Raw genomic sequence first — 12085 nt, forward strand, 5'->3', positions numbered from 1 at the left:
TCTTCTGTTCTTGCCTTCTTGGCTTCTTCTCATCTCTAGCTTCTTCTTCTTGTCTTTCTTAATATCTTCTCTTTCTTTCCTACTTTCTGCATTTTTTTGTTACTGTCCCGCGTCAAATATCAGAGCAAAACTCAATTCTGAATTTTCATCAATTTCCATCAGTTCTACATCATCAAACCATTATCGTCAGCAGCACACAACAATGGCCGCACCACAACACTTCCTCATCAACAGCCACACAGAGTTCATTAAAGCAACCATCACGTTAACAATGGCAAAAAATCACAATCCTCATCACTAAGCCATTAAGCCATGGAAGCAGCAAGTTTTCCGTTTGAGTTGGTGATGACAACAATACTCGATTACTAGTGACGTAAGTCTAGATTCACAAAACTCGAGGGAGAGTTTTTCTCCCACCTGGGGAGAATGATAGGGATATTTTGATATGTTTTCTATTTTGATTTTAAAAAGTAAATTTTATATTAGGCCCTATCTTGTTTTGTTTTGATTTATCATAGTTGTTTAGATGATAGAATTGTATTTGATTTAGGGTTTAGATAAGGTTATATATGATTTAGAGATTAGAATTATATTTTGAGTAGTTGTTATATTTTAGATAGGTTTATCTTTTCATTTTGCCTATAAATAAGGGCACATAATGTAAACCAGTGGGAAACTGAAAATGTGTAAGACATGTAAAGCACTGGCCTATCTTATCATATCTGTTCCACGTGATGTAGAAGTGTGAGTATATTTTTGGTACATCCCCCATAAGAGTTTGTTTACCAGACATTTTTAGAGTTTTAACTAACATAACATGTTGGGTAACTCATACTACTAGTTTTGTTGGTACCTGCTGCTATTAGTACTTTTCTTTTTATTCTTGTGATGATATTTCTGTTTTTCTCTGTTAAAAATACTATGTTGCATGAATGGTGGCATTTGTCTCTTAAAAGCATCTGCTTTATGAATGACCTTTTGTTGGCCATGTTGACCATTTGGATCTGGTCTTTCATGAATGTAGTGCTACTGAAAGAGCATTGTAGACTGTGACTGCCCAACATGGGCGCTACTCTTCTTAAAAAGTGTTTGGGAATATAAATTGAAAAGGCACAAAGTATTTGCCAATATGTAATGAATTTCTATAATTTGAGTTGTTACTATGATATTTTTTTAATAATATATTTAAGGTGATTGAAGTTCTTGAGTGAGGCTGCTGATGTGGTGATTAAGAGCCTTCCTATGGGATTTCTCATTTTGGTTGCATATGTTGGAATCTATGATTGGAAAATAAAGGTAGAGAAGAATTCTTATCATAGAGCAGCACAAGAGAGAAGTAGCAAATGGTGAAAGATAGGTGTTACTAGTACAAGGAATAATGCACCAGGAATAATAAACTGGAATTGCACAGTTTTATTCTGTGTACTGTTCCAGTTTCAAGAGAACTATGATTTAATAATCCAGAATCTTAAATCCCCTTTTCATCCTTGGAAGGGGGACTAAGTCAGTTGCTTTGTTCTGCATGTTGCATGACCTTATATGGCGAGAACTAACTCTTGTCCATTTATAGGTGTGTGAGGAATGGAAATTATGATGAAGCTCTGGACTTGGAAGCATTTGTTTGCAAACTTTCAACAATGCATCCAAAGTGAGCTTTAGTTCTCATACTCTGCTGTTTTGGCCTTTTAGATTGAAAAGGATGCCTACTGAGCCTGTTCTTCTTTTCTTTCCTTTTATCCCATGCTCCCCTCTGTTTGGCTATCAAAGGATACCTGTTATTCAAGCGCTCACTGCAGAAGTTAAGCAGACCACCCAATCTCTTCTTTCTCAGCTTTTACAGAAACTTCGATCAAACATTCAGGTACATGGTGCTACGCCAAAAGATATAATGTGTTGATTGTGTGCAGCTGGTTCAACATTTTTCTTCTGGAACTATGATATCTGAAGTTCCATAACTTTTGGCCACAAAACCTTCATATAATGCAGTTGCCAGAATGTCTCCGCATTATTGGATATTTACGTCGAATAGGAGTATTTAGTGAATATGAAATGCATCTACAGGTGAGGCTTATTAAAGCTTTGTGTCTAACAAGTATTTGGTTTATGTGCAAGTAACTTTGTTTCCTGGTTGATATGTTTACATATTTCAATTCATCCTGTTTCTGACCTGGATTGGTTCTGTTGTATAGTTTTTGAGATGCCGAGAGGCATGGCTTAGTGGAATTCTAGATGATCTAGACCAAAGAAATGCTTACGAATACTTGAAAGGGATGGTAAACTGTTACAGAATGCATCTATTTGATGTTGTTAACCAATACCGGGCCATATTTTCTGATGATACATCAGGAAGTGAGGAAAACTATGATGGTGGGCTTCTTTTTAGCTGGGCCATGCATCAAATAACCTCTCTCCTTAGAACACTCAAGGTCATGCTCCCCAAAATAACTGAAGGCGGGTCTTTGTCCAACATCCTGGATCAATGCATGGTAGGTGCTGGCAACTATATTTTTGTATAGTTGCATTTCTTCACCATTTTGTTGAATGTTTTAGAGGAGTTGGGAAAATATAATCTGCTGCTGCTTCCAATACCAAAAGATTTGCATCTTATTAGTATGATTTTCCATAATTTTGTTCAATGAGATAATGCAACAGTAGACATTGCGAGTCACTAATTTCTTACATTTTGTTAATACAATTTCTGAATACACCTGTTTGGAGAATGCATAAAACAAAGAATGAAGGGACAAATGGTTTGCAACTTTCTAGAATTTATAAAAAAGGAAAGCATGATAATTGTAGCTGCCTCACTTTAAGATCAATGAGTACAACAATAACAATATATCAAGGCTTTACCCCACTAGGTGGGGGTTGGCTCCATGGATTCTAGCTTGCCAATCATCTGTATCTATGATCATATCTTTTGTAAGACCCTTATAACTCATCATACCTAGGAGTTCTCCACAAAGATTTTATTTTTCGTTGTTCCTCTACCTCTCTTGCCAAAGATTTCTTTCATTTCGTCCACTTTGCTCATAGAAGCCTCTATTTGGTCATATTCTCATGTGACTAAATCATTCTTATCGTTTCTCAAGCATCTCATTTTCAATAAGAACCACTCCAACCTTATTACAAATAACCTCATTTTTAGTTCTATCATTTTTTTGTATGGCTTCATATCCTTCATAACATCCTCATATTCATTATGTTCATATTTTCCTCATATTAGTGTCTTACTGCCCAACATTTCATGCTATGGACCAAATGAGTTCTTCTAGCCGTCATATAAAATTTTCTTTATAGTTTGAAGAGAATTTTACCATCAGATAAAAATTTTATATGCACTTTTTTGTTTCAACCATCTTACCTTAATTCGATATGTAACATCCTCATTAGTCTCTTCATCTTTGTGAATGAGTAATCCAAGATATTTGAACTGATATTTTCTTGGGATGACTTTTAAGATATCCTCTTTTTTTTTTTTTGTAAGTGACTTTAAGATATCAGCTATAGAAAGGAAATCAAACTTGTAATTTATTTATATAGATCCACCCCAACGCAACATGGGTTGTCCTCACCTTCAAGCTAGTATGGTTGTCAGTCACACTGTATTTTCCCTTTGAAAGGGGTGGATTTGGGATGGAAACACATTTTGTTGGCCTTGTATGAATATATAAATCTAAATTATCTTTACTTCAAAGAAAGTCTGGGGAAGGGGGAAAGGATGATAATGCATTTGACAATGTTGACTAGGAAAATACAGATAGAGACGATTTATTTGCTAGAACCAATTCATTTTGGGTGAATCTTCTGTCTTTTGTAGATATGCATCACATTGACAAAATCTGTTCACATGGAAGCATTCACATGTTATACCTTTTTACCCTTGTTTTGGGTTTTGGACTGCTTTTTCTTGTGAGAGTGGTACTCATTCCACTGCATCTTGAATGGCTGAATCTGATGATAACATTAACGTCTTTATTGCGTTATAGTATTGTGCCATGGGACTCGGTTGGGTTGGATTGGACTTTCGAGGCTTGCTTCCTTCGCTTTTTGAAGAGTAATTACATTTTAATTTCTCTTGATAACATTTTTTATCTTCTGGTGAATTCCAATTATAAATATCTTGAATCTGTCATTTCCACAGGGCTGTTCTTGACTTATTCTCAAAGAATATGAATACAGCTGTTGAGAATTTTCAGGTACACTGGCAGTAGTCAAATCCTTGCATTTGATTTAGAAAGTTTTTATGTTCTTTTCTCAACTGATAAAGTTTAAATATCTGGCAATTTTGTGACCTTTAATCTCTGTTAGCAAATTGACTAGCTTACCATGTATAAGTTTTGTCCAAGCAAGCAGCTTGTGTTGCTCTTCTTAATGGATATGTTATTTCCTCATTCCAGTTAGTCTTGGATTCACATCGCTGGGTCCCATTACCAGCAGTTGGCTTTTCAGCCAATAGTATAGGTCAAGATAGCCAGGAAGATGTGACTCCACCTTCAAGTCTAATGGAGCATCCCCCACTGGCTGTGTTTGTGAATGGTAAGTTCCATATTTATTTCCAACTTTAAATGAACCTATCTCTTTTTCCATCCCCTCTCTATATCTGGATATTTTATTGCCCCTTGAAACTCAAATAGACTTGGTGGTTTTGGTGTAAACCATATTCAGTTATGCACTTGAGCTGTTTGATGGTTTTTGCACTGAATTTGTTGATGAAAATGTTAGTTGGATCGGAGGTGACCCAAATAAATCTGGATCAAAGGCTGAAAACCATACAATTATGTGATTGTGATCAGAAATTTGCAGCTTCTAGCATGTAGCAGATGGGGTGCAAGAAACCTAGGAAGCAAGAACTAAGCAGTAAAGGATACAGATATGAACTTCATCCTATTAAAAGGAAAAAGATTAGAAAACTACTTGGTTCATTATATAAGAATATAGATCTTAAATTTACCAACAATCACAAGTTGGTTTCATAATTTCCTATTCTTTTTGAACAATTGATCCAGATATCTAAAATTAATCTTTTGTTGGGATAACTTAATCTCCAAGGTTCACAATAACCTCATCCACACGTCTATTTTTACTGAACTTAGATTCCACGTATTCATTTTTGGAACCTGAAATTTACCAACTGGAAAATTTTAACTTATCTTCAAGGAAAAAACAATCGCCTATATAAAATAAGATTAGGATCACGTGAAAATCAATCTCATCTTCAAGATGAAATCGAGTCAATCTTGAATCAAATTAGCTCGTGTTTGCGTTTTGGAAACTAAGCATTTCTATTTCATAATCAAAAATTGATCTTGAATCCTAAATGTGCCAATTCCCTATGACAGCACATGAATCTGAACAAGCTTTACTTATCTTCTTGCTATTGTGCTTTGGGAGTGATTTCAAGGCTTGGTGCCAAATGTACACATGTTTGTCATTATGTTATTCATTTCACCATTATCATAAATCAATGGCCCTGAAATGATACTGAGTTTTGTTACTGGTAAAATGTTAGGAATTTATCAACAAGCAAATCTCCTACTCCTACTGGAAGTCAAAGTTTGCATTATGTGCTTATTGTTAACTTCTAAGTTGAGAAACTTAGGGTCAATTGGGTATAATCTTTTTTTCTTTTTTTTTTTGCTTAAAAAAGCTAAGACATTTGGTTGCTAGTCTCTCCTCCCTCCCCCTTCCCAAAGCGCAAAAATTTCAAAGGGACTTATATTTGGGATACACATAGCCCAAAGTGTTTGTACCGCCATTGGGAAGCTAAGAAGCACATAGACTAGCTAGGGCTTGTCATGCTGGTGTTCAGATACACTGATACGTGTTGGACACTCCCACGTGGCGTGTCTAACACTTTCTTTTTAATAATTTTTTTAAAAGATACAAGTAGGGACACATCTAGGACATGCATTCCCCATTTGCGGGCACTTTTAAAACATAAAAAACAGGGTTTTTACTGTCGAGTTTTCTGATTTGGCAACTGCACGAGTCCTTAGTTTTTGGCATTTTCATTGTATGACTTTAGTTTTTATGACTTCAATTTTTGACCTTTTGGTGTTTGAATTTGAAATGAGTAATGACTAGTGAGTTGGTCACTAATTAGATCACACTTATTCATTTGGAATCTTGGGTTATGAATTTTAAATGTATATTTGTGTGTTTGAAATATAGTTTTGATACTTTATTATGCCATTAAGAATATAAAATTTTGGGTGAAGCACCAAATAAGTCATTATACATTGGGGCTAATTTGATCATTGTACTTTGAAAATGGTCAAATAAGCCATTGTAATTTCAGACTTGGGGCTGATTTAGTGACTATATTTTAAAAAGTGCCAAACAAGCCACTGTATTTTCAGATTGGAGGTCACATTAGTCATTCTGTTAGATGTTTATTTAACACTGTTCAATGATGCTTTAATTCTATTAACAATGCCAACTCTATCCCTAATCAAAATAACTAACACACTCTCAAATTTAGACTCGAAGAACCCCCCACAGTTGTAGTTTGCGGTTTTTTTTAAAGTACAATGGCTTATTTGGCACTTCACCATAAAAATTTATTTTATTATATCCTGATCATGTTGTCTCCTACCGTTTTCCAAAATATTGTGTCTCCTTCCTGGTTGGGCAATAAAGCTTACAGCTATAATGTAACGTCCCACTTTTCAAATACACAACGATGCAAAATATAAGCTAATATCACCCACGGGCGTTATGGAAACCCTTGCCAACAGAAGCACTAGATCGAACCTGAAAGCTTAACCAAAGCTAAACAAATGGGGTTTCCACTATATTTTCTTTAAAGTATAAGAAATGCATACGACTTCCAATATTTCAAAAAGACACAACACATCACTGCAGTATAACTGCAACACATGCCCAAACTAACAAATAAACCCCTATCATGACAACTTCCACATACAACATCCAAAGTGCATCATTAGAGATATGCACATAGTGGTTTTGACACACATCTTTTAAACACAAGTATCATGACCACCACCATAGTACAACACACCCCGTATATCCATTAATCTACAATATTACAATGGCATGTCTCGTACATCATTTGTAGTACAACTGTAGGACACCCATACCCACCTTTTACAACTCGAGCCTCCTAACTGCTATCACAATACATCACTTGAATTACACAGATACATAATGAAATAAAACCCAAAACTAGCCAAGCACCACCTCTTTGCCCTTGCTCGAATTGGAACCTGGATCACCTGGCATGTCTGATATACTTGGGACGTTGAATGTTCCAAGGGTATGAAACACTCAAGTTAGATAATGATATCTAAGTGAGTGGTATAAGAAAGGAAAGATCGTGCATGCAAATGTAATATGCAACTATGTCATGAAACCTCCCGTGTGGTAGAGATGCCGAGGTGTTGCAATCACCCCCGCTGATCCATCATGTTCAAATATCTCACGTAACCGCTTCCCCAGTCTAACATGATGGCCCTGACGTCAACTAGCCACACACACCACAATGATGCATGACAAAGTACAGAAATATGCTCGATTAAAGGAAAGGCATGATATGCAAGTTAACACCCTCATCCAAATAAAACCAAAATGACTGGGATGAAACAAAACATGCAAGAACCACTCACCTTGACTGTTTGCCTTCGGGAGTTACTTTTACAATGAGCGGGAATGGGTTTTCTGCAAAAATCATGCAGTTTAGTAACCCAAACATCAAATATTGTTACACAGGGTTGAAAGGCATTAAATTAGGGGTGAAACTGTAAAATTGCAGATCAAGAGGAGGTCCCACGCGCCGCCAAAAAGGCATTAAATGATGCGCCTACACGCGCAACCCCTTGCCAACTCGTGAGCTGCACGCGCCGCCCTTAAAAACGCACAGCTTTGCCTCTTTTTGGTTTTTCGGCCTTAACTCCCTCGTTTTAGCTCCAATTCGACTCTCGTTTGAACCTACGGGTCCCTCTCTTTCCCCTCTACAGGAATGTAACAAGAAACTAGACTTACCTCAATTTTTCTAACTGTTTGACATGAACTTCGAGGAAGGCCAAAAAAAGGCCCGTTCTTTCTCGTTTCTCCATCGATTTTCCTCCCTCTTTTTCCAGAGTTCTCCCATCTCTCTCAAAAACAAGATCCTCCCATTTGATCCTTTCAATTTGGCATGAAATCATCTCAAGATTATTTGGAATGGTTTGTGAGCAAACTCACGGCCTTATTTATAGACTTCCCAGGCCAATCACATGTCGCCACCTTGTGGGGTCATCATGAGGCTTTAAATCTTATCTCCAAGTGGCCAATGAATGCTTGTCACATGTCCCAAACTTGGAGGCTAAGCAAAAGTAAAGACTTGGACTTCAAAATGATCTAAAGGTGGAATGGAATGTGATTTGAACTTCAAAATGATCCAAAACTAAAATGGATTGTTATTTGAGATCCGCAATCATGACTCCCAAATGGTTTAGTTGGCTTAGTTCATTACACTAATGATTCAGTCGCAAAGTTCCAAAAACTATACCTTAACCCGAACTTTTCGGGTAATTGCACTTAAGACCCCTTGCAATTTGGTCCCAGCCCATTTTTTAATTACATTTTAACCCTGGAGAAAGAATAAATTATGCTAATACTCCAAAATTTTAGGTAAATTACACTTTTACCCGAACTTCAGTATTTATGATTTTGCCTCTAGCTCATAAACTAAATTTTTCCCTTAGGACTTCCACAATCTTTAAACACCCTATTTTCTCAAATTTTTGCATCTAAATATCTCAGATATTACCTCAAATTTGAGTGAAAATCTTGGGTATTACATATAAGGTATGGTTAGGCTTTCCTCAATTTGTTCCAATAGGCCAAACTAGCATAAAACAACACTAGAGAAGCAATTTTGGTTTTAGCTAGTGAAGTAGTGTGATAAAATGACTATAGGAGCTATGATGGTTCCAGCTGAGGAAGATTTTGTGGAAGAACCTTTTTGAAGTGAGGAATTAAAAGTTATTTCCAGACAACTAAGATTCTAAGAGACCAATGGTTGGAGAGCCATACAAATTTTTAATGGTATCTTGAGGTTAGGTAACAAGAGAGGTAGCTTAATTGCATTCACCAATGACAAATGACAGAGAGAAGATAAAGGGGACTTTGTTGATGGTCTTGCATCCATCATTATTATGCACCCATTGTTGTCAAAGTGGCTTTTCAGGACCAAAAGTAGGTTAATATAGCAACCAATCCTCTCATCAATGGAGTTTGAGCATACTCTAATGTTGAGAAGGCTTCTCAGCTTGAGGAGTCATCCACCTTTGGAGAGAAGGCTTATGATATGTCGATTTGGAATCAGCAAGACCTTACAGTAAGCATATTCTAGTGTTTGAAGGAAGTTTCTACTGCTTCTTTCAATTTTGGGTCTTAGCCCATTGATAAATTTGGTGACTGTAACCCAAGGGTTGTTCTTATTGCCACATTTCATTATAAGCTACTTAAATTTGCTTAATAATCTGTTCTCCTTGAACATATCTACCTCAAATTTTATCAACTGATCAAGTAATTGCCTCCAATAGCAAGTTTGAAATCTTCCTTGTTCATCGCCATCACCAACTCTTGGCGGGCTCACTCTGTTTCCAATTCTGTTGTCTGTTTTCTCATTCAGGATATTGTCGGCAGCACTCTGACATTTTAATGAACTTGTTTCATCCATTCAGACTGCTGTTTGTGGTTTGTTACTGGAGTTCTTTTACTTTGTTCTTTTCCATTTAGCAATTTGTTTGAAATGGAGCTGAAAACTGTAGTGAAGATCTAGATCTCTGCTGTTGGTTTTCCCTCCTGCTTTATCCTTATATGCATGAATGTATTTGTGATCCTGATGCTAGGTAGTGAAGTGCCTTTGAGTTGTGACATTTGAGCTAGGTGGTTGGATGCGAGGTACTTGTCAGTCATCTTGATAAAGGTAGTCGCAGGGGTTTTATTCTCTAGGCAGGGTTAGAAATTTAGGTACTATTTGTACTTGCTACCAGTGCTCACTGTTGCCCCTACCACGGATGACAATGATGCCTTTGAGTTCAATACCTCCCTGCCCATCCTTCCCCTACCAAGTGAGATAGTGACTTGGTTGGATCAGGTTGGGGCATTGCCCAATAGCATTCAGGCAGGATTAGCAAAACCCTAGCTAATCTCTGATTTTGTTGCATTTGAACCAAAATAACCTTAGCCTTTAATTTATTTACTTGATTATCTCGTGAATAAAAAGCTTTGATTGACTGGTTGTCCAACCCCATTAAGTCTCTTCTTCCTTTTTGGCTGCTCATGACACCAGCAACACCATCAGCAACTCCCTCACCTCCATTGCTGTTGGGGTCTCTCTACACAAGTGAACTGGTGTAGATGATAAATGGTAAACAGTTAAATTTTTTTGAATGCATTAAAGGATATATGCGTAATTTTTTCTTATCTGTAAGGTTCAAGATATTCTTATCTAGAGGGAAAAGGGGGAGGGGGAGATAAGCATATATGGAAAATGCAGAAAAAAAAGTTACGTTTGATAGGCTTAACAAACACATTGAAAATGATAAAAGTCTGGAATACTTTCCATATCTTATTTTTTTTGGTCTATATCTTAGTTAACAAACACTACCTTAATAAATTAGGGGTCCACCATAATTTGTTCTCCCTTATGGTGCAGGTGTATCTGCAGCAATGAATGACTTACGTCCTTGTGCCCCAATAAGCTTGAAACATGTTCTGGCTCAGGAATTGGTCAAGGGGGTGCAGGCTGTTTCTGATTCTTTGCTGAGGTACAGTACAACTAGGATGCTCAAAGAGAACGAGTCCATGCTTTTCCTCTCACTTTGCCGGTCATTTCTTGAGGTGAAGAACTGCTCCCATGTGCTGATTTGCATCTGTGAGTTGTTATCATGGGCCAATTGACGACTGTGGCTTTCTTCTGCATTCTTCACAGGTTGCTTATCCACACTGTGTTACGTGCTTTGGTCGGTGTTATCCCGGTGGGGCTGACCTTATCGCAGATGCAAAGGATTTATTTGAGGGCGTCCGGCGGCTACTGGCTACTTCTTCGCCAAAGGAATTGCCAAAACCAGTCCAAACTGCGGAGGGAAAAAGTGTACCCGAAAATGGCAATGCTCCTGTGGTGGAAAACGGGGATGCTCTCGATACTGAACAGACGCCCGATTCCAATACTGACGACGAGCAGAACATCGCTCACCGACCCAAGGAAGAGCTTTCTAGTTATAGTGCATGATTATGAAAGCATCTGCGTGAACTATGGAAATTTATACAAAACAAAAATTTTGCAAATCACTGGGTCCTTGATTGTACAAGTTAGGGCACATCCATCTTGTAGATGCGCTAAAAAAAGTTCTTTTGTAACGTGGTAGCGGTTTAGGCGCAGAGTTTCCCCAGTGAGGTGAGAGTTTTCTTATTTTGAGTCGCAGTATATATTCTTTTCATTAATTAGTAGCAAAATTCCATGAAATATGAAGGAAAAGATGATGCCAGTAATGAATGCATGCATGGATGGTAGTTGTTGAATATTTGTGAATTGTGGCGGCATTTGGAATTTGGTTGTTTGGTAACTTCCTACCTTATCACTTCAGCTATAGCCAAAATGTATGTCAGTGCTTATTGTGTTCACTTTGAATCATATCCGTTAACTTACGTTATCATTCATTGCGTCTTATTCCAATTAAATTACAGTTAGAATAGCCAAATTTATTTAGTACTAAATTTTTTTATTTATGTAGAGAGTTTTGGCCTAGAATTTAGAAATACTAGGCCCTGTTTGATTGTATTATTTAAAATTTAATTCTAGGTAATGATAACTTAAAAAATAAAAATTATCCTACCTCATTGAAAAATGAATTTTATGAAAAGAAACTTTAAATGTTTGTATTGTATATATATTTTTCATAAAAAGATTAAGGGTATTTGATTGTTTTTATAAAAAATATGTGTAATAATTACACATGATTAGATTTTTTTTATAGAAAATATGTGTTATCAAACATGCTCTAATATCACATTATGTTGAATTTGGAGAGGATTTTGAGCACCCATCTTTGAAGCCAATGCATTTTTAGAG

General features: G+C 36.7%; 1 protein-coding gene across 1 annotated transcript in view; it reads left to right on the forward strand.

Annotated features, from left to right (window-relative positions):
* LOC127786886 (conserved oligomeric Golgi complex subunit 8) overlaps positions 1 to 11535 on the forward strand; it is a 28607-nt gene extending 17072 nt beyond the window's left edge. Inside the window, exons 4-12 of the mRNA XM_052314602.1 lie at positions 1571 to 1648; positions 1768 to 1861; positions 1987 to 2061; positions 2190 to 2486; positions 3990 to 4057; positions 4145 to 4199; positions 4401 to 4539; positions 10670 to 10854; positions 10946 to 11535. Of these exons, the coding sequence (XP_052170562.1) occupies positions 1571 to 1648; positions 1768 to 1861; positions 1987 to 2061; positions 2190 to 2486; positions 3990 to 4057; positions 4145 to 4199; positions 4401 to 4539; positions 10670 to 10854; positions 10946 to 11245 (1291 nt within the window). The 3' untranslated portion in view covers positions 11246 to 11535. The remainder of the gene's footprint in view (positions 1 to 1570; positions 1649 to 1767; positions 1862 to 1986; positions 2062 to 2189; positions 2487 to 3989; positions 4058 to 4144; positions 4200 to 4400; positions 4540 to 10669; positions 10855 to 10945) is intronic.
* Positions 11536 to 12085: the final 550 nt, after the last annotated feature.

This window comes from Diospyros lotus, chromosome 12 (assembly GCF_014633365.1).
Source record: "Diospyros lotus cultivar Yz01 chromosome 12, ASM1463336v1, whole genome shotgun sequence".
Taxonomy (NCBI): domain Eukaryota; kingdom Viridiplantae; phylum Streptophyta; class Magnoliopsida; order Ericales; family Ebenaceae; genus Diospyros; species Diospyros lotus.